Source organism: Pantherophis guttatus, chromosome 2 (assembly GCF_059756535.1).
Source record: "Pantherophis guttatus breed Tessera chromosome 2, ASM5975653v1, whole genome shotgun sequence".
Lineage (NCBI taxonomy): Eukaryota > Metazoa > Chordata > Lepidosauria > Squamata > Colubridae > Pantherophis > Pantherophis guttatus.
The window spans coordinates 12,765,260-12,792,780 of record NC_142064.1 but is presented as its reverse complement, the minus strand read 5'-3'; the positions used below and the strand labels follow the sequence as shown (position 1 = coordinate 12,792,780).

General features: G+C 40.3%; 1 protein-coding gene across 7 annotated transcripts in view; it reads left to right on the top strand.

Moving 5' to 3' along the window:
- Nucleotides 1-27,521, top strand: part of MYO5B (myosin VB) — a 321,534-nt gene that overhangs the window by 223,602 nt on the left and 70,411 nt on the right. For 5 of the 7 annotated variants that reach the window (XM_034401761.3, XM_034401760.3, XM_034401759.3 and 2 more), the window contains exons 21-25: nucleotides 2,795-3,034; nucleotides 11,757-11,993; nucleotides 21,309-21,393; nucleotides 23,167-23,312; nucleotides 26,522-26,641. In XM_034401761.3, coding sequence (XP_034257652.2) covers nucleotides 2,795-3,034; nucleotides 11,757-11,993; nucleotides 21,309-21,393; nucleotides 23,167-23,312; nucleotides 26,522-26,641 — 828 coding nt within the window. The remainder of the gene's footprint in view (nucleotides 1-2,794; nucleotides 3,035-11,756; nucleotides 11,994-21,308; nucleotides 21,394-23,166; nucleotides 23,313-26,521; nucleotides 26,642-27,521) is intronic. The other 2 variants (XM_087885553.1, XM_087885552.1) reach the window with 1 other exon arrangement.

Genomic DNA, 27,521 nt, shown 5'->3' with positions numbered 1-27,521 from the left:
ATATAAGAAAGCTCAAATCTTAACTTATCAAGGCACTGTTGTTCCATAGCTTTTAGTCTTCCCTTCCCTTTTACTTTTGGCATTATTTAATAATGTATGATGGCACCTAACAGGAAGAAATTCCTAGACTACATAATAATATTTCATCTTCACTTATTTAAAGACATAACTTGTTAGTGTACCTCACTTATGTTTCACTGATATCTTCTATTTCTTCAGTAACTCTTTATACATAGGGTTAATCTTGGCAGCATTTTTTGATCGTTATTGCTAGGTCTTTTCTCTCCAAGCATTTTTTCCCCTCTCTCCTCTCCTCCTCCTGACTCGGAACTTAGCTCACTTTCAGAGTACAGAAGCATAAACTGTAGATATTTCAATGTTTAAGCTACACAGACAGAAGCAATTTTTCTCCAGTTCTTCAGAGGGCTAGATTAATGAAGCCACACGGAAAAGAACCTCAGGGCAAAATGGAAAGATTATCTAACATCAGGCTAGAGAGAAGAAACTTCACATTTTCTGAGCCTAAAAGACGCATCTCAGCAGTTGCCATTTTTATTAGTCTTAAATCAGAGTATCCAACCTTGGCAACTTTAAGAATTGTGGGCTTCAACTCCCAGAATTTCCTAGCCAGCCATGCTGGCTGGGGAATTCTGGGAGCTGAAGTCCACAAGTTTTAAATGTCTATGGACATTCTCAGTCATCCAGACCATGGTTGTCCCAAAGGTTCTTTTTCAAAAGACAACTGGACTTGCTTTGTTTTTCCTTGAAGACGTTTCGCTTCTCATCCAAGAAAGGTCTTCAGTTCTGAGCTTCAGTTCTTCAGAACAGAGGAAGCTTCTTGGATGAAAAGTAAAATGTTTTCAGGGAAAAACAAAGAAAGTCCAGTTGCCTTTTGGAAAAGCACCTTTGGAACACAAAGTTGCTAAGGTTGACATCCCTGTCTTAAACTAACATTTTAACCACTGCTCCATAGTAGTGAAGGATTCTATCGTTTATTCGATTTTATCCCACCTTTGTGCTTTTAGGGATATAATAATGAACTATCCCCTTATTGATTGAATAGAATAGAATAACAGAGTTGGATGGGACCGTGGCGGTCTTATAGTCCAACCCCCTGCTTAGACAGGAAACCCTACAATGGTTATCCAACATCTTCTTAAAAACTTCCAGTGTTGGTGCATTCACAACTTCTGGAGGCAAGTTGTTCCACTGATTAATTGTTTTCACTCTCAGGAAATTTCTCCTTAGTTCTAAGTTGCTTCTCTCCTTGATTAGTTTCCACCCATTGCTTCTTGTCCTGCCCTCAGGGGCTTTGGAGAAGTACTACTGAGTATTCAGTAGTAGAGCAATGTCAATCTTTGATCATTTGGCCACTACAGAAGTGCATACATGTTAATAGCTATTCACCGTTCACAATTGCCACAAATAGTGTGAATTTGCATTCCTCATATTCATGTCAAGTTAGAAACTATTGTGTGAATAATACCAGACACTTGATTTTAATACAATTATTTGTTGGAACGGATCCAGTTGAATGTAATGTGAAGATGGGGGAAAAAATAGATCATGGTTCTACTGAGACAAATCACTGGACTATTTTTAATAGATTAAATTGTTTACTGGCACTTTGTTTTAATAATAGCACAACTGAAACAGTGACCCATATTTCTATATAATATCCATACCTGTAGTCAGTGTAAAGATGATGTATGGATTTAACCCAATTTTTGGAATGGTTTGATATATTCAGCCACAAACGAACTGTACAGAATACATTTTCAAAGCATGTTTAGCTAAAATGGAGAGGATTAATTTATATAGCTTGAATATTAAAACTTTGGACTTATGGCAAACCAAATATAGATTTGTGTTTATATAGCTTACAAATTATGGGCCGTTTCTTATGTGATACCCCATTTTATTGATCTCGGGGTTCTAGTAAAACAAAGATGACCTTGCAAGCTTTATACCTGATACATATTCATTTGTGATTTAATTCACCAATTTGTACTTCGCTGCAGGAATATCCTGTGCAGAGAAACTCAATAATGTGCCTGTTTCCATTTTTGCACATTTTATAACCTCCTAGCCTTAAGTTGATGATATAATGTTGACCTTGCCACCTCTGTAGGCACCATAATGAATGTTACAAATATTTGGAGGTTTGGTGACTTGTTAGACAGTGGAATGGACTGCTAAGGTCAAAAAGTAATATTTCCTTAGTGCTATTTCTTCCTCATCACACAAGTGCCAAAAATCAAAATGTGGCCAAGCAATAAAGCATTGGTTGGTGATGAACGTTATATGGCAAAACTGAACTATGACCATCAACCTTCTCTAAGTAGATGCATGAATTTGTCCCACAGACCACTTCGTGGTGGGTAATTTTCTTTCCACTCTGGTGCTCTCATGATGTATTGAATTTCAACTCTCATAACCAACCACAATGCAAGCAGGGGATTATAGAAGTCAGAAGATATCGAGAGACCACTAGATTAAGAACGGCTCTTGTATGTCAACTTTCTGATGCCTTTGCTACTCAAAAACTGAGATGTTCAAAAGCTGTATATCCTCTAGAAGTGTTATCTTAATCTTATCAGGACGGCCATCACTGAAAACATTGGGAGCATTTTTTGATTATGCTCTGTTGAAAAACAACCAAATTCATATTTATCATGAGAGAATAATCAATGACAACTAGAATCTCCTAGATGCTATTCCGCTACGTTGACGTATGCTACCCTATTTTTTCCCCTGTCTTCTGTATGTTGCTATGTGTTCATGTGCTTTTAAGATACTTATGGAATACAAGGCCATCATCCTCCAGAAACACACTCGAGCTTGGCTGGCTCGGAAGAATTTCACCAAGTTCAGATGTGCGGCTGTGATTATCCAGTGCTATTTCAGGCGCATGAAAGCCAAGCAAGAGCTGAAAGCTCTGAAGATCGAGGCCCGGTCAGCCGAGCACTTGAAGAGGCTCAACATTGGCATGGAAAACAAAGTTGTGCAACTACAGAGAAAGATAGATGAACAGGTAAAATTCCTCGGAGTCTTACTCTGTTGTGTGAACCCACATCTCCCCAGTGTTCTGCATGGAACTATTTGCTAATGGTTGCCTCCATTTTGTTTGCCACCATATCCATAGAATATTGTCCAGCTCTACAACTTGATAGAATAGGATGAAAGTATGTATGAAATTGTCAAGCTTTTGTCTTTTTCAGTTAGTGCTTTAGTGAGAATTTCTTCGTTTTCTTTTTTACTACTAGTTCTTAACCTACGACCGTCGTTGAACCCAAAAATTTCTGTGGCTAAGTAAGAAAGGGGTTAAGTGAATTTTCCCACCATTTTACATCCTTCCTTGACACGGTTGTTAAATGAATCGCTGCAGTTGTTAAGTTAGTGACATGGTTGTTAAGTGAAACTGGCTTTCCTTTTGACTTTGCTTGTCAGAAGGTCGCAAAAACATGTACCATGGACACTGTAACCGTTGATAAATATGAGTCAGTTCCAAGAGTCCAAAATTTCATTATATGTCCATGGAGATGCTGCAACAGTCGTAATTGTGAAAAACGGTCATAAGCCACTTTTTTACAGTGTTGTAACTTTGAATGGTCACTAAATGAACTGTTGTAACTCAAGGACTACTTGTACCTGCATCGCCCTAGTGTTCTGAATGGAACTATTTATTAATGGTTGAGGTTTTTGTTTTGTCTCTCTATCCATAGAATATTATCCAGTTCTACAACTTGGTAGAACAGGATGAAAGTATAAAATTGTCAAGGCTTGGTGTTTCCCTTTAGTGCTTTAGTGAAAATGTCTTTGTTTTCTTTTTCTCAACCCTCTTTCCATTTAATGACGAAGACTTTGCTTTGCTAATTTCTCCCATATCCCAAATCATAGGGACAAGTTTCTTTCTTAAGAAAATAAGAGTACGTTCGGTAGTCACAGGTTACAGAGCTGTAGGCAGGGGTTGGGATTCAATAATTTTAGCAACCGGTTCTCTGCCTGGTTGCTGGGTGGGCGTGGTCTACTCGGCCTCCTGAACCACGGCGTGGAGGGGGTTGTTTTCGCCCTCCCCAGGTTCCGGAGGCTTTCCTCGAGCTTCCAGGAGGGTGAAAATGGCCCACACCGGGCTCCGGAGGCCCTCCGGAGGGCAGAAACGGGCCCATATCTGGACTTACAGAACTTCTGGGAGGCCTGTTTTTCCCCCCCTAGAGTCTCTGAGTGGGCCCTGCACTTACCTGGCATTCAAAATGGGCCGCATGGAGACTCCTGGAAGGGGAGGGGCAAGGTAGGCGGGGCCAGCCATTCCTTGCAATTACCGGTTCGGTGAACCAGATGTAAACCTGGCTGTAGGTGAGATGAGTCTTTTATTTCATTTTTGGAACTATGGGCTAGATAATTTTGGGTGGCAGGGCAAATGGTTGCCAAATTTTGGACTACTGTTTCTCAACCTTATCAGTTTTAAGAGGTGTGAACTTCAACTCCCAGAATTCCAGTTGAAGAGCATAGGAGCATGAACTTCTCTGAATCTCTTTAAAGCAGCTGCATATCTGCAGCTGCTTTACAGTCCCAGCTGCTTTAAAGAACTGCAGGTACAATGTCAAGGGTCCCACAGGTCAAAGCACTTTTCTATATTCATATTTACAATATTGCAGTTCTCTAACATCTAGTCCAGGGTGGGGGTGGGGCTTCAAATTGGGCAACTTTAAGACTGGTAGACTTCAACTCCCAGAACTCCCTAGCCAGCATGGCTTACCGAGGAATTCTGGGAGTTGAAGTCCACATGTCTTAAAGTTGCCAAGTTTGGAGACCCTGATTTAGTTATTTAAAAGTATGGGTGGGCTGTATTTGCAGGTCTTTCAACTGAGTAAAACTATCACACCATAATCTCAGACTTTTCTCATACAGCTTGTCCTTAACAACACCGTTGAAAAAGAAAATTCTGCAAAAAAACCAAAATATAACAACCCTCTTGAAATGACTAGAAATAAATCTGAAGGTCAAAGCTGGCCAAACAAATTGACAGCTAGATGTTTTCAGTGTCCAGCAGCATAAAGCCAAAAGCCAAGCCATGTAACCTGGCTTGATCCTAGCTTAGGCTGCATTAAATAAGACAATGGAAAAATCATAAAGAGACCTCACCTCTGTCTCCAGTTTTATCAGAAAAGTAAGCAAAAACTGATGGACAAGCCAGACTTTGCTATTAAGCCTCTTATGTGCCGATCCTCCAGCACTTGTGACCACTGAATGCTGGAAAAGCTATGCTAAGCTAACAATGTATGTGATAACAATCTCAATTTCCTTATCAGGGACTACAAATAGAACCACTGGTTTCTTTTCTTAGAAGAAAGTACATATTTCTTCCTGTTCTCTCATTCTATACAAAAACAGATTTGCATAGGTTTGTATCCATTGGAGAGTTTTATAGCTTGAAATTCCTAATGAGTCTTGGTCTAAGTTGTCTGGAAAGCAACCTCCCAGGTTCGAGACCCGAGCACCACACGATGCGGTGAGCTCCTGTTCTCGCCCCAGTTTCTGCAGTTCGAAAGCAGGCAAATGCAAGTAGATAAATAGGAACCACTTTGATGGGAAGGTAACAGCGCTTCATGACGTCATGCTGGCCACCTCTCCGCGGAAATGTCTTAGGACAATGTTGGCTCAATGGTCTTGAAATGGAGATGAGTGCCACTCCCTATAATCAGCAATGACCAGCGGAGTAAAATCCGTCAGGACTCCTTTTACCTTACTTTGGTCTAGGTCAGGGATCAGCAAACTTTGTGTAAGGCTGGAAGTGGATGATGATCCCTGTGAGTGGATGATGGGCCTCCTTCTTTTAGTGAACCCTGACAATTCGGAGGTCTCTTTGGGCCAAACCATAGGGACAGGTTTTTTTTTTTTAAGAAAATGAGGTTGTTTCATGTTTGGGATAAAAGACTGGAAAATGTTGGATGGTAGGGCCAAAAGTGGCTTGCAGGCTTGCAATAAGTTGCCAACCTCTGTCCCACTGTTTCTCCATTTCATCAACTTTAAGAAGTCTGGACTTTAATATCCAGAGGATGCTGTTAGATTCTGCCCAGTGATTATTGCTACTGGAAGATTTGAACTTAGCTTTTATTTTAGACCAGTGTTTCTTAACCTTGGCAACTTTAAGATGTGTGACCAACTCCCAGAATTACCTAGCCGGCCCAATTAGTTTTCTCTAATCTTCTTTTGTATTGCTGCTGCTTTTATTAAGCATCTCATTTCTTTTGATTATTGTTACTATTTTTTTTTTCTTATCATTTGTTCCTTGACTGTAAATCTGGGCATTTTGCTATTTCTGCCAAATGTTAGACATATGAATTAGGTAGTGCTGTTTGAAACTAAGAGTGCAGATGATGGAACTTAAATCATAATTTATCCCCCAGTCATCTTACTCAGGAATGGAATGGAATGGAAAATAGAGTAGAGTAGAGTAGAGTAGAGTAGAGTAGAGTAGAGTAGAGTAGAGTAGAGTAGAGTAGAGTAGAGTAGAATAGAATAGAATAGAATAGAATAGAATAGAATAGAATAGAATAGAATAGAATAGAATAGAATACTTGGAAGAGACCTTGGAGGTCTTCTAGTCCAACCTCCTGCTTAGGCAGGAAACTCTAGTCTATATCATTTCAGACAAATGGTTATCCAATCTCTTCTTTAAAACTTCCAGTGTTGGAGCATTCACAACTTCTGGAGGCAAGTTGTTCCACTGATTGTCCTAACTGTCAAGAAAGTGCTACTTAGTTCTAGGTTGCTTCTCTTCTTGATTAGTTTCCATCCATTGCTTCTTGTCCTGCCTTCAGGTGCTTTGGAGAATGTTCAATTTGTGTTATCCAGAAGATGATTAAAATTAGGCTCCATTCCCTGTTCTACATAGTCATACCAACTTTTAAGAAGAAAATGTAATTTTTGGAAGTACTTGGAACCTAAGATTGTATCTATTGTAGCTATTGTAAATATATAAAAAGAAAGGGGAAGGACATATACTATAGTAGAAAAATAATAATCTAATTGACTATAATACAATTATTCTTGTAAAGGCTGGTTTTGAACTTACGCCATGTTATCTAAAATTATTCAGCTGAATTTTAACTGAAGAACAATGTGTTCAATCTGAACAAGCCAAAAAAAGGCATTATTGGATATTTGGGACAGAAACACAATAAATGTGATGTGATTGAATCACATGGAGTTGGCATAACTGTGCAATTCTTTTTCTTGTGAAGTTATTCAGCAGTAGCAGGCTGGGGATGAAATAATACACTGAAAATATTGGAAAAGAAGGGCATTATAACCTTATTATATAATCATGACCTAGAATAGTTTCTTTGAGCTTGAAACATTCAAGAATTATTGGACAACTTCCATTACCTCATATCAACATGGTTGTTGAATGATGGCCAATGTAGCTCAGTGCATTTCAGAAAAAGGACCTACAATACTACAAGTTCATTTCCAAGACTTAATGCAGGTCAGCCCAAATAGGAAGTTTGAGACAGGAATTGGCAAAATAATTTGGAATCTTCTTAGATGTGTAATTGAGAGTTTCTGAGTGCCAATCACACTATGCCTTTTAGATAACACTTTAATCTTCTACATAGTCTTAGACCAGGTATATTCAACAGAATGACTTTCTTTCCATGGAAAAAAAGACATTCCATTGAGTAATTATTTTATCTGTCAGAAAGTTTCTTCTTAGTTCTAGGTTGGTTCGTACCTTGATGAGTCTCCGTCCATTGCATCGCGTCCTGCTTTCAGGTCCTTTGGAGAATAGGTTGACCCCTCTTCTTTGTGGCTGCCCCTTAGATATTTGAAGACTGTTATCAAGTCATCCCTAGTCCTTCTTTACATTAAACCAGACATACCCAATTCCTGTAACCATTCTTCATATATATTAGCTTACAGTCGCCTAATCAACTTTGTTGCTTGCTGGGGAATTCTGGGAGTTGAAGTCCACAAATGTTAAAGTTGCCAAGGTTGGATAACCCTCTCTTAGACTAAATAATATATTTCTGAGAAATCCTTTTTCCTTTGTATTTCTGAATTTACCTACTTGCCTGATATCTCTTTGTGTCTTCCCTATCATTGTTAAGTTTTGGACCTGAGCATCTGATGCTGGTTTGCTATGGTTTCATCCTAAAACACAGTCATTTGGGAGTAACTTTCTGTTGTTTATTCCACTGATATTTTCAGTACTTCAAAGACCATTTTAGTAAAGGGTTTGTGTCAAGGGTGAAAATGAGCTACAGAAAGTTGCTTGTGAGGGCATTTCCACAAAGAACAGGAGTTCAAAGATTTTGAATTCTTATGATTTGAGTCTGTAAGGTTTTTCATGTACAGAATCAAAATTTCCAGATTTTCAGTCTTCTGTTCCAGAATCACAAAATGCCCAGAGTTTTCCTTTTTGAGAAACTTGAAAAACCATTTTACCATTGGTTTAATTCATATAGTAGTTTCAAATTACATGCACGGGTAATTTATGCAAGATATTGATTTATTTGTGTAAAGAACAAAATTAGTCTACTTTTTTTTGGTAGTTAACTTCCAAATTCTTGACATAAACTGGTATGAAATTCTATGGTTGGCTTCCAAAATTTGTTTGTTTGTTTGTTTGTTTGTTTAGACTTATATGCCGCTCTTTCTCCGAGAGGACTCAGGGCGGCTCACAACAGTAAAACAGAAAAATAAAACAACAACTCCGGGTTAAAAGTTACACATAAAATCCCTAAAATCAATTAAAATCCATTTTAAAACCCCCATCAGTCCAGGCCGGCCAGGCGAAATAGCCACGTTTTTAGTTCGCGGCGGAAAGAGCGGAGGTTGGGGGCCATCTGGAGCTCCAGGGGGAGCTGATTCCAGAGGGTAGGTGCGCCCACAGAGAAGGCTCCCTAGGGGTCGCCAGCCGACACTGTCTCGCCGACTGCACCCCGAGTAGGCCCTCTCTGTGGGAACGCACCGGGTGATGGGGAGCTGTTGCTGGCCGCAGAAGGTCCACCAAATACCCCGGTCCTAAGCCATGACACTGGCTTATATAAAACCAGTATGGAATAATTTACCTTCGCACATGTATAGCTGTGTAGACATAGCTACACATCTAATGTATTTTGGAATATTTTTTTATTATTTTTATGTCACCTATCAAACAAATTCTGTGGACTACTCACCAACTTACAAATTAGTAAACTGATAAGATAAAATGATAACAATATAGCTTTTAATAGAAGGGAATGTATGTAGTTCAGTTTTGAACTGCATAGTTCTAGGTGCTCTTTGAGTTTGCTGGCTGATGATGTTACCTATTTAGGTCATGAAACATCTGAAAGCAAATAACCACACTTAGAACTCCACAATATAACTTTAAAAAAGATTTGAGAAGATAAAAATGTTTCTGTGGAGGTAGAGAGATTTGTATCACTGAACGTTTTTCTCCCAGGTTTCCATTTCCTTCATTTCATTGCTTTGAAAAGAGCCTCTTAGGAAGATTGTTTTAAACTCTACAGGTATACACTGACGGTTCCATTTAGGGCAACGTTTTGAATTGATCTTTAATTTAGAAATGCATGTCTATTAGTCTTTCTAAATTCTTATATGTCTTTCAGAAGCGGGAATTATATTCTAATTCAGGAGTCTCCAACTTTGGTAACTTTACGACTTGTGGACTTCTGGGAGTTGAAGTCCACAAGTGGTAAAATTGCCAAGGTTGGAGACCCCTGTTCTAATTCCACACAGTCTGTTTAGTGCAGATCTGGGCATTTTACAGCCCCCGGACCATATTCAGCCTTTGGCTGTCCCTGTCTGGCCCACGTGAGGTCAATTGGAAATTAGAAATCTAATGTAAATTAAGTGTACACCAAGCATTCAATACAATGGCATTGCTTTTATTTTGAAGGCGACTGCTTCCCCCCTGCCACCTTACATATTTGTGTGCATATGGGCCTACGTATCTTCACAGGCCTATTGGTTCGGCCCTCCACAACGGTCCCAATTTCTCATGTGGCCCCTTGGGAAAATTAGTTGCCCACCCCAGTTTAGTGGATAAGTCTTAGAAGGAAGAGAATATCAATATCATAATATCAACTACAGCAGTGGTGAGTTGCTCCCGGTTCAGCCCGGTTCGGCAGAGCCAGTAGTGGTGATGATGTGATGTCACCGAACCGGTTCTCTGTGACTGGGAGCTGGGCCCTCCCACCCTTCCCCCGCTTTATTCCTATCTTTATTTCTTGGTTTTTAGCCCAGCTGATAGGCACGGCAGAGTGGATTGCCACACCTCAGCTGACCAGAAACCTAACGCGCTTGCACGGAGTGCAAGTTTGGCGCACATGCGAGCGAAGCAAGCATGAGTGTGGTGATCATGCGCAAAGCGCGTGCACGAAGAGAACCGGTAGTAACACCGGTTGGAACCCACCACTGAACTATAGTCATCAGCAGTTTGAGGCCATGGTGGAGGACCAGTCAGGATTTAGAAGAATGCGTGCTTCTGTTGCCATTTCCAGATTGCTGTTGTGTTCTTACTGCCGGCAGTCACACAACCTGGGGTACACAAGCATTTGTAAAACTTTTGGTATGCAAACTAGTGTAAAAACGTCTCTTCCTACATGCCTCATCCTGTTCTCCTTCAATGAGGAGTTAAAATTAAGTTTTCTTATGCTTTTAGTGTCTGGTGTTTGTTAGGTGGGTTTTTTTTTTTTTTGTATTTTAACTTTGGAAATGAACTAACAATTTGTAAACAAAAAGCTTTCTTACTATAAGAACTTTCCAAACCATAACTGATAGGTTAATGCAACTGAGAAAAGTCTTTAAATTTCAATTTCAGTGTGCTGTTGTTGTTGTTGTTTTTTGTATCTTTGTGACGAATACTTCTATCATGACAAAATCATTCAAGATTTTGAATATATTAGTATATTTTCTAATATCCCTCGTCCATTAAAATGTGCGTCATGCTGGCTGTATAAGGTAAATTTAATGTACGTTTTACCACAACATTCATAATTAATGTAATTGGAACAGAGTAACATGAATATTTGTGGAAATTACCATTGCTTTACAATTTCACTGTATTGTGAGAATTGGAGGGTGATGCTTAACTTTGGGAACTGACACAAGCAATCTATCTATATACTACTAAAACTCTCGTTGTCATGACCCTAACTGGGAGAAATGGTGCATCATAGGGCAACAGTTTTTGAATCAAGGTACCTCAGATGGGTTAACTCACAGAATATGTTCAAAATCCGGGATCCATGATGATTCCAAGGGAATAACCGTTGGGGAAGTTGTGGGTGATTCAGTGCTACTAGCTGCTGGGCTACTGCTGCGATCATGTGATTTTTATTTTCAACATTCCATGACAGTTTCCAAGCCAGTCACGCAATCCCTCATTCCTTCTCCAATCCAGCAGCAGCTTCCCCGATCCTGCATACTTACCTGCCTGCTGGAAAGGGGAGGGAAGGAGATTTCTGATGTTCCCTGCCAGATTCCCTCAAGAAAACTCACTGGGGAAGCCAGCAGGAAGTTGGAAGAAAGAACTCCTGCTTCTCCTGCTTTTTTTGATCACTCATGTTCATTCTGTTTCTCTGTTTAGGTACGGAAATACCTCTGAAACATATCAACAGGGCGCGGATGGTCTAGTTATTTTTAAAACGGCAGTGTTTACAATTTAATTTTACAATTTAATTTTATTCTCTGAAGTGGCGAGTGGTGAATTCACTGTTTTCCTGCTACCTCTTCCTCTGCAGAACAAAGAATATAAGTCTCTCAATGAGCAGCTCTCCACAGCAGCCTCTGCTCATTGCACAGAGATTGAAAAGCTGAAGAAGGAACTGGAACGCCATCAGCGGAAGAAGGGAGACACGAATCAGCTTGTGAGCTTGCAGGAAGAAATTGATTCTCTCCGGCTGGCCCTGGAGAAGGCTCACGGGGAGCGGAAGATCGTTGAAGATACGTATGCCAAGGAGAAGCAGGTGCTCCAAAAGGTAAATACTCTGTGAGGAGTTGCAAGCCTTTTGTATCCAATGACTGTGGGCATAATAGGCCAAGCCATGGTTTATTTAACCATAATTTATTGGGGGGGGGGAATTAACATTCACTTGGATGCCATACAAGCTAAGTCATAAACTGGGGTTTAAACTATCACGTTTAACTATAGCTAAATTAAACTGACCTCACAATGGCTTTGCTTCATGTGTGCACCGTGTGCAAAATCACCTTTTAGCGAGATGGGGTCTATACCGCTTCACAGTGCTTTACAGCCCTCTCTAAGCGGTTTACAGAGTCAGCCCATTGCCCCCAACAATTTGGGTCCTCATTTTACCCACCTCGGAAGGATGGAAAGCTGAGTCAGCCTTGAGCCTGGTGAGATTTGAACTGCCAAATTGCAGGCAGCCGGCAGTCAGCTGCAGAAATAGCCTGCAGTACTGCACTTTAACCACTGCACCACCACCGCGGCTAAATAAAAAAAGGTCAGCATTCAAATGTTTTCAAGTCCTTCTACATTGAAGGTCCTTCTCAAAAGACACTGATTACTTTCGGATTATTGTGCGTGGTTTGTATCATTAGTAAGGACTTTTCTAAGGACACTAAGACTGGTTTATGTATTTCAGAGTTGATCCATTCAGTTAAATTCTCCCATAGACCGGCATTCATAACTGGGTATCAGAAATGGGTAGCATGAACCCATCTGTTTAAAGTTCACAAGGCTTCATTTTGTCTTGAATTTCTACAGGGAGAAGAAATAAGTGCACATCCAGCTTTTCACAAAATGTCTTTCTGTCATTATTGTGCTTACTGTTGGTAGAGCAGAGACCAGAATTTAAATGATCATTCATAGCAAAATTTAAGGATCATGCAGAAATACTTAATAACCGAATGCAAATAACAATATTAGGCTTTGAGGTTCTTATTAATGGCAGTCAAGACATGCATTGGTTGACTGGTTACATGGATTTGTAAGACAAATTTGTTGTGTGGGGACAGCACAAGTCATAGTTGGCTGAGATTAAATTCATGACCTTTAAACGGGCAAACGTTTAAACTGTTAAGAGTTGTATTCCTCAATCAGTTTCTCTTATTCTACTTTGGGAAAATGTGTGGATTGATCTGAGACTTCTCTTGTTTCTTGCCAGATCATTGAGATAATCTAAATAGTAGCAATATCTGGCCACTATTAAAGATTGCATTTTGCTCTGATTTTTAACATAAATCCAGAGACAATGAGATTTGCAAGGGTTAGGATATTCCATGCTATTAAACATGAAAGAAAAGGAAGAAATGAGGTGAATTTTAATAAAAAAATTTGTGGAAGGAAAGAAGGGCAGTTACTCTGATCCAGATTTTAGTTTACAACTTTCCAATATACAGGCTTATGTTCTCTAACAGCAACAGAATATGTACCATTTTGCATGAACTATATACCCCCAAAGGACTAATAATAGTAGACAGCAACTGATTGTGCCATCTGTATGGCAAGACATTTAATGTTGATGGATCCTCAACATTTCACTCTAGAAGTCAGCTGTAGTAGAGTTTTTTACATCCTTATGTTTGTTTATTGTTTAATTTATTGCATATACAGTATAACGTTTTAGCCCCTAAGATTCTGTCAGTTTATAGCAATCAATATATTCACTTGACTATACAGGTAGTCCTTGACTTATGACCATAATGGAGCCCAAAATTTATGTTGTTGTGAGATATTTGTTAAGTGACTTTTGCCCCATTTTACGATCTTTCTAGCCACAGTTGTTAAGTGAATTAATGCAGTTGATAAATTAGTAACCTAGTTGTTATGTGAATCTGGTTTCCCCATTGAGTTTGTTTGTCAGGAGGTCACAAAAGGGGATCTGGTGACCTTGGGACACTGTAACAGTCATAAATATGAGCCAATTGCCAAGCATCTGAATTATGATCACATGATTATAGGGATGCTGCGAAGGTTGTAACTGTGAAAAATGATCGTAAGTCACTTTTTCCGGTCCCGTTGTAACATTGAATGTTCACTAAATGAACTGTTGTAAGTTGAGGAATACTCGTGCACACATAATACAGTAGAATATTCAAAATGTATTAAAAATAATATGTGACATTCAACTCTAAAAGAAAAAAATAAAATGGCAACTCGATCACCATAACATCATGCAGCAGTATTCAGAATCAAGCTCCAAACACCCATTGAAACAGCATACAGGCAGTCCTTGACCTATGGCCACAACTGGGATCAAAATATTCATGGCTAAGCAATGCAGTTGTTAAGTGAGTTGCAGCTGATTTTATGATTTATTTTTTTTACCATGCTGGTTTAGACAATCACTGCAATTGTTAAGTGAATCATGCGGTTGTTAAGCGAATCTGGCTTTCGCCGTTGACATTGCTTGTCGGAAAACTGCTGGGAAGGTCACAAATGGTGATCATACGACTCCAGGACAGTGCAACTGTTATAAATGCATGCCAGTTGCCAATTATCTGAATTTTGATCATGTGAGGATGCTGCAGTGGTCATAAGTGCAAGGACTGATTGTAAGTCACCTTTTTCAAGGCCGTTGTGGCTTCGAACAGTCACTAAACAAATGGTTGTAAGCCGAGGACTGCTTGTATTTATGCTACGGTGATCCAAGTCATCTTGAAAGTTACATGCAACTTTCAATTTGCAACAATGCTGAAGACAGAAGCCGTAGCACACCAAGGGCAAAATTAATGTACTGAGATGTTGAAGATTAAGGGTGTTATTTTATTTTTAAACAGTTTTTACGGACCAATAAAGGAGAATATTTGTAGGTCGGGATTGAAACAAGAGATCTTTGGTGCTCATTTGAGCTTGCTTGTTTTCTTGCATTACCATCAGGAACTGAGCTCAACAATGAATTCCTTAAAAATTGAGGGCTCCTTGGTGCTCTCTGAGCCTGCTTGTTTTCTTGCATTACGTTTCATTACCGTAACTAGGTAACATCATCAGTGCTAGCGATTACCTAGTTAGGGTCATGAAACGTCTGCAAAAAAAACAAGCAAGCTCAGAGAGCATCAAGGAGCCCTTAATTTTTAAGGAATTCATTGTTGAGCTCAGTTCCTGATGGTTTCACATACCATATTTTTCGGACTATAAGTGTTCTGCCCCAGCTACGGACCCCAAAGAACGCAGCACACACAAAGTCTGTACAAACCTTAGTTTACTAAATTAAATCAGTTTTTTTCAAACAAAGGCTGTTAATTAACTTTCTTAACAGCCTACAAGAATCTAAAGAGTAAATAATCGTAATCTTACTATGTTTGGCAGAAAGCCCAGAAGCAATTTGCAGGAAACTGATAAGAGAACTAAGATCAGGACGTGAAGGAGAGTGAATGAAGTTGTTCCCTGCAAATTGCCTCAGTCATCCTTCCTTAAATAGGCTAAGGGAGTGGCCAATTAGCCCCAAGCCTTACTCTCGAGGAGACCTCTTCCTGAGGAGCCACTCCTGCCTTTTGGCACCTCTGCACGCCCGTGCATCGAGAAGAGGCTCCTCCTCTTCTTCCTCTTCACTTATGGGAGCTTCTGGAGGTTCTGAAGGCCCTGGCTGAATCCCCGCCTCTGGCACCACATCTTCTCCAGCCTCCTCATTGTCTGACTTGAGTGCCAGCTGCACAGGCTGCTGGCGCAGCACCACACCAGCCTCCTCGTTGTCGGAATCAGCTACTAGCTGCATAGGCCGCTGACGGGCCACAACACTAAGATGCACCTAAATTTACAGGAGGAAAACAAGAAAACAATAGTTTTTGGCCTCTGCACGTCGTGTTTTCATCCTCTCAGGCCCCCAGAAACACTCTGCAGTGCTCTGCACAACCCGTTTTCATCAAAAGCGGGGTCGTTTTTACCAAAAACGCTCCCGTTTTTGGCCTGCAGATGCACGGAAGGCTTGGGAGCCTAAAAACAGGCCTGTTTTTGGCTAAATGAGCCATGTGGTGCACTGCAGAGTGTTTCTGGGGGCCGGGGAGGATAAATATGTGATGCGTGGAGGGTTCGGGAGGCCAAAATCGCCTGTATTCAGTCTATAAGACACACCTAAATTTTCACCCACTTTTAGGGGGGGGAAAGGTGCGTCTGATATTACAAAAAATACGGTACTTGTACTTTTCTCTGCAAATTTAAAGTTGGTTTACCATTATCGTCTTCTAGGATTTTTTTTAAAACAACTTCTCAATTTAGGCTTAAGAATGGAATTTCTTGATGGTCTCCCATCCTGGCATCTAACAACTTTGATGTTATTTCAAGCACATACTGGATCTTATGTTGTTTTTGAAATCAGCTAACGTCATCAAGGTGGTACCATCTAGCTGGGCACTGGAATTAAAAAGCTGCTCTAATTTTGTTGCTTTCCGGGGAGTTTTCTTTCGCCTTTCCCTTCTGTTTTTTAGCATATTGAGTAATTCATTACAAAGCAGCTTGAACCTCTTTCGTTCTGAAAGTTTCTTCCCACTGCTTCCTCCTTTCCATTTCTGCTTGCTTTTAACATCATGTGCAATTACTGATAAAATGCCTCTGCAGAGTTTTCCTGCTGAGAAAAGTGAGGGGAAATGTATGAACATACATTAAAAATTAGACAACTGTACAGATGCCATAAATTGCTACTTTTACAACAAAAAACCTTTATGATATGAGGCACAAAAGCCTTCTTTTGATAATTGCTCAAAATCCTCATACAATCTGCATTTTGCAATTTCCCCAAATTAAACTTATCCCTCAGTGAGCTGCAGTTTTTGTTACGCACAATAAAATTTGGAGTGTCAGGCTGTGGTCCTGTGCACCCCTATGTAACAGAATAATATTGCTTGCACTAAAATGATTTGTCCAAAGCAATTTAGGGCAGTCAAACTGTAATGGGCAGAAACCACTTAGGGGTCCTTGATGCTCTCTGAGCTTTCTTGTTTTCTTGCAAAGGTTTCATTACAGTACCCTAACGAGATAACATCATCAGTGCTAGTCCTGATGATGTTACTGTTGTGGCCCAACAGTGGCCAGCAGAGCTGGCAGCAGATTAGGACAGTGAAGAGGTTGGGGAGGAACGTGGGCCAGTCTTCTAGTCTGGGGAAGCCTCGGACGATGGCTCTGAGTTGGAGGCAGAGAGGAGGCCAAGGCCATCTGGTAGTTCTTTGCTTCCTCCGGAGTGTCCACAGTCTGACATCAGCGAGGCAGAAGAACAGTGTGAGCCTGTTCCCAGTGTGTGCATGTGCAGAGTTGCCAGGAGACAGGAACAATTAAGAAAACAGGGTCGACTTGGGAGTAAGGCTTGGAGATGATTGGCCCCTCCCATAAGACATAAAAGAGAAGTAAACGGGACGTGAACTTTTGCAGGAAGCAATTAGTTCATCTGGTCGGTAAAAGCTGTGGAAAAGTTCTGTTAGACTCTGTGCTAAGTTTGGCCTTGCCCTGCGTGTGGCAGTTAGTTCTCTGGCAACATTCCAAGGGAGATTTAATTTAATTTAATTTAATTTAATATTTAAATTTATATACCGCCCTTCTCCCGAAGGACTCAGGACGGTGAACAGCCAGAAGTAAAAAACATCAAATACAAAATATAAAAACAATTTAAAAATGAATTAAACAATTTGGCCCGACAGTTAAAATCCCCCATTAAAAATCCAAACTAAAATACACAATTGGAGAGATTAGGCCAGCCCGACTTGATGAAATAAAAAGGTTTTGAGGGCCCGACGGAAAGTACGTAAGTCTGGAATCGTCCGTACCGAGATAAGGTAAGTGTTTGTAAACACTCCCCTGCAAGACTGTTTGATAAGCCTTTCGGACTGGGAATGACAATAATTCACAGCCATATGAATTAAAGAAGTTTGCCGGGACTAAGTTTGTGTTGTATACTGTCTAAGGAAGTCTAGGTCAGAACAATTACTTAGTTACAGTTACAGTTACTTAGCCTCTTTGGGTATGCTAATTTGTTATTTGGAGAGTCGGTTCGGTGTAGTGGTTAAGGAACCAGGTTAAAAACCAGAAAACCATAAATTCTAGTCCTTCCTTAGAACATGAAGTCAGCTGGGTAACTTTGGGCCACTCTCTCTCTCACCCACAGGAAGGAGAAAGTGATGCCAAACCAGTTCTGAAAAGCTTGCCAAAAAATTGCAAGGACTTATCCAGGCAGTTGCTACAAGTCCACAACGACACGAAGGCAAACACACACACACACACACACACACACACACAATTATTCATTTAATTGGTTTGATAAATAATACATGCAGTCCTCAACTTACAAACAAAATCGAGTCCAAAATTTCCATTGCTAAGCAAGACAGTGCCCCATTTTGCCCCATTTTACAATTTTTCTTGCCACTGTTTTTAAGTGAATCACTGCAATTGTCAACACAGTTGTTAAATGGATGTGGCTTCCCCATTCTTGTTCGCTTGTCGGAAGGCTGCAAAAGGGGATCATGTGACTCCAGGACACTGCAGCCGTCATAAATACAAGTCAGTTGCCAATTGTCCAAATTTTGATCACGTGACCCTGGGAATGCTGCAAGGGTGAGAATTGGTCATAAGTCATTATTTTCAATGCTGGTGTAACTTTGAATAGTAAATAAATGAATCAACATGAGCCTTGTTGGGTCTCCCGAATGGGCTTGGCTCAACATGCCAGTTTTTTCTGGTTGGCAGACAGACTTGAAATAATTGTGAGGGAAAGATAATCCTCAAAGATGACAAATTATTCATTCATTCAAGACTTGTTTTGCATCGAGGATGGTTGGCTTCGTAGAGAAGGTAGGGCTGATTCTCGAAAAGCTTGTAATCCTAAGCAGCAATTACCCCGGAGAAAGAAGAAAAAAAAAAGTAGGGAGGGCATTTGAAGAGAGAAAATTTGAAGGTATGCAGGCTTTTGAGTTGCACAGAAGTTTTCATTAAGCGTGCCTGCATGTGACATACATTGCTATTTCTAAACAACTACGATGTTTATGATGGCTTTTTGTTTGATGTATGCTTCATTATCATGTCCCTTTTCACGTCCCTTTAAAAATTAATTGTATTTCTCTTAGTAACCTTCATTTTTTTCCCCCCTTGATTGCCCATTTTGAGTGAAAATGCAAGATGAATAGCTCATCTGGTAAACTATAATGAATTCATTCTTGTAGGTGACAGTGTGTATTAATAGAATGTTTACCAATGTAGCAATTTTAAATCTTTCTGCCGTAAGTAAATTTTTCCCCTCATTGACTCATTTGCCAAGAAAAACTTGAAATATATGGTTACAGGTACGTTGTACGAACAAAGCAAAAGTGCATTATATTGTACACAAGGGGAAAAAAATGATTTTTAAACAAAACCTTTAAACCTTATGACACAGAATGTTGCTCTAAAGTTGCCATCATGTTGTTTTAGAATTACAGGTTGGTTGATCTTTATGAAAATCGATCCACAACTATTGACCTTTTCATTAATAGTTGTGGATAGATTTTTCCAAAGATCAGCTAATCTATCCCCTGTAATTCTAGGACAATAAACTATCTATCTAGATAATCTATTTCCTGTCCTAATGCTAGGACAATGAAGGCCATGATCCCTTGGAATATAATTAGAAAATCTCACTATCTCAAACATAGATTTAGATATATGTAATGGAATAGAACAACAGAGGTAGAAGGGAAGCTTCAATGCTGCCACTTAGTCCACCTGCTCAGGCAGGAAACCCTATACCATTTCAGTCAAATAGTTGTCCAATCTCTTCTTAAAAACTTCCGGTGTTGGTACATTCACAACTTCTGAAGGCAGGTTCTTCCACTGATTAATTGTTCTGTCAGGAAATTTCTCCTTCGTTCTATGTTGCTTCTCTCCTTGATTAGTTTCCACCCATTGCTTCTTGTCCTGCCCTCAGGTGCTTTGGAGAATAGCTTGACTCCCTCTTCTTTGTGGCAGCCCCTGAGATATTAGGACACTACTATCATGTCACCCCTGGTCCTTCTTTTTATTAAACTAGACATACCCACTTACAGCAACTGTTCTTGATATATTTTAGCCTCCAATCACCTAATCATCTTTAATCCTTGAATTATGTCCACAATTGAGCCCAAAATTTCGGTTGCTAAGCGAAAGATTTATTGTGAATTTTTCTCCATTTTATGACCTTTCTTGCCACAGTTGTTAAGTGAATCACTGCGGTTGCTATGTTAGTAAAACAATTGTTAAGTGAATCTGGCTTCCCCATTGACTTTGCTTCTCAGAAGGTGGCAAAAGGTGATCACATGGACACGTCACAAGGACCCCTGGACACGTCATAAATATGAGTCACTTACCAGGCTTCCAAATCACATGACCATGGGGATACTGCAGTGGCCAGTCATACATGTGAAAAACGGTCATAAGTCACTTTTTTCAAGAGCCGTGATGGCACAGTGGTTAGAGTGCAGTACTGCAGGCTACCTCTGTTGATCACCAGCTGCCAGCAGTTTGGCAGATTGAATCTCATCAGGCTCAAGGTTGGCTCAGCCTTCCTTCCTTCCAAGGTTGGTAAAATGAGGACCCAGATTGTTGAGGGCAATGGGCTGACTCTGTAAACCGCTTAGAGAGGGAGCTGTAAAGCACTGTGAAGTGGTATATTATCGGCCTAATTATGTCGGCTGGCGACACCCAGGGGGAGGGCCTTCTCTGTGGGAGCCCCTGCCCTTTGGAATGAACTGCCCCCAGAAATTCGTAAAATCTCTGATCTCCGTGTATTTCGCTGTGCCCTCAAAACCTTGTTGTTCCGCCAGGCTGGGCTATCAATGTAAAGATTTTAATTGGTTTTTAAATATGGGATTTTAAATTTGGGGTTTTATAATTGAGCCTATCATTTAATAATTTTAATTATTTTTAAATTTTGTCTGTCTTTGTGCTTTTAATTAGGCTGTACACCGCCCTGAGTCCTTTGGGAGAAGGGCGGTATAGAAATAAAATCAATAAATAAATAATAAATATAAGTCTAAGTGCTATTGCTATTTTATTAAATTTATTTATTATTTTCAGTGCCAATGTAACTTTGAACGGTCTCTCAATGAAACTCTTGTAATTCTTCTTGATAGTAATTACTCTTGTTGATAGTAATACCTGCACTATCAACATTTGCTAGTTTTATGGTGTGTTCCTCTTTAACGTACCACTGAAAACAACTGACTGGCATATGCTTAGAGCAACATTATCATTGTTTCAATAAAGGAAGGAGGAAAGAACCGGTTTTCCTATAAAACTCAGCCAAGGTGAAACACAGAATCGGTCTGCAGCAAACAGTGACCTCCAATTGCCCAACATTGTGGACGTTAACTTGGTTTTCTTATATTTTCTTCAGAGGATATTTGATTTGGAAGAAGAGAATGGCCTCCTGAAGGAAGAAAAAGAGGCACTGAACAACAAGATATTGGGTCAGTCAGAAGGTAGGCAAAAGTAGCAGATGGCTTTATTCATATTGATAACTAAATGAAAAGGTTTGTATTTTTTTTTTTTCAAATATGTGTTTATGAGTCCTTTCTCCTTGGCTCCACTGTAAATGATAATCATTTTGGTAAATTTCAAACAGGTTGTCTTTTTCTCCATCTCAAATATATTGCTTGAAATTTCTCCATTGAAGGTGGAGGATTGTTACTATAAACTGATTTTAATCACTGGAGTCCTGCAGAGGGGAGGGAATAGTATGGAATGAGACATCCTATGCTAGACAGATCCTTTGCCTTGAAATTGCCTTGAAAAGTTGGCAGATGATTTAAAAACAGCAACGTTCAAACCAGAATATATTCGGTGTATTCAGGAAATATGGGAGCAACCCGGTAGAGTATCAGTTCAACATAAAACCGAGTTAAACATTAACAAAGTGAAAGAAAAGTAAAAAACGAAAACAAGTCTGAAATGTAAGCATTTGATGTTGCTTTATTGAAGCATTGTAGCCTGAAAATTGGCTAAAAGAAATGCATTTTCAGAGGCTTCATTTAGACATCAATTGGCTCAACTGACCAAATCAATATTAGTTGAACTTTGGAGCTAATTTGTACATTGTAGGGCAAGGATATTGAAGTGTTCTTTTCTACTTTAGAGGAAATTCATACAATGTGAAAGTCAATAATACTATACAAAATGGCGTCTTCCTTTTTTAAACAAAGTAAATGAAAAACAACCACATTAAAAAAAGTGTACCTGATATAATTGGCCTTTTAAAAGTCTTTGTTGGACTATTGTTTTAAATTGTTCTGATTATAGGTTACTGCTCTGTTGTGAAGAGGCTGTGGAGCCTATTTATTTATTAAATTTCTAGGCCACCCATCTCACCAATAAAGCGACTCTGGGTAGCCTATAAATGTTCTAAATCCACAGTCCCCAACCTTTCCAGCTTGGCAGCCTGGCCCAGCATGGAGGGAGGAGGAGAGGGGGGCGCGGGAGTGGCAGGTGCATATATGTGTGCGTATCTCTATTTGTGTCAGTGGCAAACGTGTGCGCCCTCCATTCGCGCCAATAGAACTTCACGCTTGAACGGAGGGTGTTTAAACCCATGTGCGAAGCTCCACTTGCATGAACAGAGGGTGGTTGTGTTTGCAGGCAAAGCTCCATTCGCGCAAATGGAGCTTTGCGTGCGAGGGCAGGCGCCCTCCGCTCGTGCGCACAGAGCTTCGTGCACAAGCACAACTTCCCTCCACAAAAGTGGACCTTCATGCGCATGAACGCTTGCCTGCCATTTGAGTAAGTGGAGGTTCACATGCGCTCGCTTGCGCATCTCTTCCTCGGCCCGGTTTCGAATAGGCCACGGCCCGAAGGGGTAGGGACCCCGGTTCTAAGTTATGTATAATGCTAGCAAAGTAAACCATATGCCTAAGAATATAAGCTGACAGAAGGTTCATTTTAAGAGCACTAACCGGTTTATTTCCATTCTGGACTGCAGTTATTTTATTTAGCAAACAGCATAGTACATGGATAACACAGTAATAAAATTATATAGAAGGAGCACATAATACTGTGGTACATGTAGGATGGAAATGTGTAATCAATTTTGTAAGGTTTGAGGAACTCACTGGATTTGAGGAAGTCACTGGACTGCAGTGAGCATTACCAGTAGACACGCTGTCTGGCTAAAAGCTAAATCCACAGGTTACTCTCCAGATCAGGGAGGGTGATTCGCTGTTTTCAGTGCCCTTCAAGATTCTTCCTTATTTTTTTATAAGATGAATTTGCCAAAAATGCAGTTGAAGAAAACCTGATGAAGAAGGAGCTTGATGAGGAGAGAGCACGTTACCAGAACCTTGTGCAGGAATATTCAAGGCTGGAGCAGAGATTCGAGAATCTGAGTGATGAGATGACTCTCATCAAGGTAATGGGAAATTGCTTTTACCTTAATGTCATAATGAGATGCCTATGGATAGTACTCTGTCATTTTGGGTAAGCTCACTATTAATTAGCAATAGCAATAGTATTTAGGCGTATATACTACCTTATAGTGCTTTATAGCAGGGATCTCCAACCTTGGCAACTTTAAGTCTGGAGGACTTCAACTCCCAGAATTCCCCAGCCAGCAAAGCTGGGAGTTGAAGTCCTCCAGGCTTAAAGTTGCCAACATTGGAGACCAGTGCTTTATAGTGCTCTCTGGGAGATTTGCAATGTAAGCATTATTTGCATATTGTCCCCAACAATCTGGGTCCTCATTTTCCCAACCAAGGATGGAAGGCTGAGCTAACCTTGAGCTCCATCAGAATTGAACTCCAGGGTGTGGGCAGAGTTTGTCTAAAATACTGCACTTTAACCACTGTGTCACCAGGGCTCTCTTGACGTTGTAGCCGTGGCCTGTTTGCAATTTTTAGGGCTAGTAGTACTAATATTTAGTCCCTAGTGATAGTCTAGTGTCAAGCAAAGATGTTATGCTATGCTTTGATTCAGTTGGATGGAAGAGAACCTGAAATTCTGAAATTCCTTTCTGAGGATATGATTGGATCAGTGAAAACATAATGGGTGGAATAGGATGATAATTAATTAATTTTACTCCATCCTGATTCTTAAGTTATTCAACTTAAAGGATCACAAGTTGTGTGTGGTAAGCTTTTTGTAGATCAATTAGCATTGGCAGCATGGCTGTATAAATTATTTTATAAGGATAACCTAAGCCAGTGGTAATATATGCTTTATATTGAGTTGTCCAACCTTGGCAGCTTTAAGACTTGTGGACTTCAACTCCTGGAATTCAAGTCCACAAATCTTGAAGTTGACGAAGTTAGACACTCCTGCTTTATATGGTCTAACCCTAACAGCTGTGGACTGGCCAGTCAAAATGCTGCCTTCATCTTGGTTTGATTGGTTCGGCTAATCAAAATGTTGCTTTCATCTGCCCACAAGAGTCCTGGCCAGCAGCCAGGGCAGATCATATGCCCTTGTGACAGCACAGCTGAACTGCAAGGCCATTCTTGACCATCTTCTCATGGTGAGATAGCACCATGGCACTCATGGCCTTTACCATGACTTATATTTGGTCTTCCACTTTCCCTTTGGAGACCACCAATTGCCTTAGCAAACATCTGGTGATCACCTGTTTGGATTCAATAGCCAGACAAGCAGCTTCTTCTTCTCATCCATGTACTGTCTCCATTCAAAAGTCTCAAGAAAATCCTTTGCCTCCAGCCTTATATTAGGCGCCAGTTTGATTCGACTTTTTTTTTCCTGCTTGGTGGTGGTGAAGTGGCTTCATCCCTTTTAAACAATTCTTAAGAGAGCTTTTTCTGGGTAGATTCATAGAAATTATCTGCCCAAAGTCTCGGCTCCCAAATTTGGTGAAGAATTTTAAAAGGTCATTTCAGCTGAGCTCTAATTTAGATTTTAATTACACCCATGGCCTACATGCCTTTATCCTCTGCTGCTATAAATATATTTGAACTATCTCCTAGGTATAGTAAATTAAGCATCTGAATGCCTGACACTTTATCACTTGGGACTTCCTTGGTCACAGTTTCATCTGCCGTGATGCTTGGATGGTGATAGGAGGCCCATGTGGAATACAAGTGTCAACATGTCCTCTGATGTGGGTTTTGTGCTTCAGCCAAGTGACCTCACATCAGCCTACTGTAATGTTAACAATGTTGTCTCCTAAAAAACAAAATAGAACTCCTGCCATTATGTCTAAGTAGAAACGGTCACAATCTCAAGAGAGATCAACTTGACAATTGTTTTTCTTGCACCGGATGTATCAGCTCACAGCTGATAATACCCAACCTCCAAATTGCATCTGTTTTGCTGATCCAGGATTTCTCTGGATTCTCTGTTTTCGGGGAATTTTAAGGGTGCAGCTAAGACTGGACCCCCTGAGCTGAGGACAAGGATCCCACAATGGGGAAGAGATCCAGTTGACATCCAGATAACAGCGGGACATGGGTAGATAATGATCATCCTAGGCTTAAAGGCTACCTGGTTATGGATGGTTGGTGCATGAATACATCCATCGTACATATACCCAAGATATAACTGTAGAGAGACATTTAAGTGTTTTAACTTGGAAATATATATTGTCCTTTTCCACAATCAAAATAACACCCCAAAACAGATGTCACCATCTGAAGGAGGTGAGTTAATGACAGGTGCATAATTGCCAAGTTGCAGTGTACAATTAGTCCTTGACTTACAACCACAATTGAGCCCAACGTTTATGTTAAGTGAGACATTTCTTAAGTGAGTTTTGCCCCATTTTATGACCTTTCTTGTCACAGTTGGTTTTTTTTATAAAAGTTTTTTTATTTTATAGACAAACAATCATACAATACATAATCAGTCATTCAGTGTATCATCTGAGTACATTTTTTGTGTCTTCTTCCATTCCCCCACTATTTATCATATCTTAATATTATCATTTCATTTATTATAACATTTCTCCCACATTTCTTGCTTTTCTATTATTATCTATCTTCTTTCTCTTCTTTCTTCACTCATTTCATTACAACATTACGCTATATATATCTTTTCTCTAACCAGTGATAAATTTCTCCCATACCTTAAAGTACTCCGATTCCTCTCTTTCTTTAATTGTCAAAGTCAATTTATTCATTTCTGCACAATCCAATATTTTCTTAATTACTTCTCCCTCTGTAGGGATTTTCTCTGCTTTCTTGTCACAGTTGTTAAGTGAATCACTGCAGTTGATCAGTTAGTAACCTGGTTGTTAAGTGAATCTGGATTCCTCATTGACTTTGGCTTGTGAAAAGGTTGCCAAAAGAGAACACATGACCACGGGACACTGCAGCCGTCATAAATATAAATCAGTGGCCAAGCATCTGAATTTTGATCATGTGACCATGGAGATGCCACAAAGGTCATAACTGAAAAATGGTCATGTCACTTTTGTCAGTGCCGTTGTAACTTTGAACCGTCTCTAAATGACCTGTTGTAAGTCGAGGACTACCTGTATTCCCGGCACACAGATTTATTCATTCATAAAATGCTTGTTTTGTTGGGCATTGCTTTTTTAAAACCAATCTGCGTTAGAGTAGTAATTGGCCTGTCTTAGTTCTGAGTCCATCTAACACAGTTTTCCCCTTTGGATAGCAAAGTCCGGGACACAGAAGAAACCCATCAAACCAAAGCAGCTTGGAATCGGATTCCAACTACCCATCCATTTCTACGTCCGAGATAGGAGACACGGAAGATGCAATACAGCAGATAGAGGTATGGAATTAGAAATAAAACAGAATTTCTTCTGCAGAGGTAAAATAAATGTGTTTGCCATCCATGTTATTTTTGGTGACCTCGATCTGCTGAACTACAAGCCCCCCCCCCAGTTCTCCCCCAACATGGTTCAGATGGAGAGGTGAAGAAATCTAATTTAAAACCAACTATGATGATTTAAAAGTGCCGTTATTAAACTATACCAGTGATGGCTAATGTTTTTGCCATTGTGTGCCGGGAGAGGGGAGGGGTCCCGCCGGAAGTTGGCAAATGGGCCGTTTCTGGCCTCCGGGGGGGGTGGGGGTGGGGAAGGCTGTTTTCGCCCTCCCCAAGCTCCTAGAAAGGCTCTGGAGCCTGGGGAGAGAGAAAAAACAGGCCTCCCCCCCCCAAGGTCCTCCGGAGGCAGGAAACAGCCTATTTCCCTACTTCCGGTGGGCCCAGAAGGCCCGAAAGTCAGCTGGCCGGCGCGCACATGCGTGCCGGAGTTAAGCTCCCGTGCCCACCGATATGGCTACGCATCAGTGGTGAAATGTAAAATTTGTTACTACCGGTTCTGTGGGCGTGGCTTGGGGGGGTAATGTGACTGAGTGGGCGTGGCCACCTTTTTTTTTTTTTAACTTTTAAAACCATTTTTTCTACATCCTCTTCAGCCGAAGAGGTTGTAAAAAAATGCTTTTAAAAGCCTCTGACGATCCCAGCTGAGTCGCGCGATCAGAGGCTTTTTTTTTTTACTTTTAAAAGCATTTTTTCGGCCAAAGAGGTTGTAGAAAAAATGCTTTTAAAAATAATAAAAAAGCCTCTGATAATTGCACGGCTCAGCTGGGCATGTGGGGCGGGCAGGGATTTTTGCTACTGGTTCTCTGAACCACCTGCCGCCATC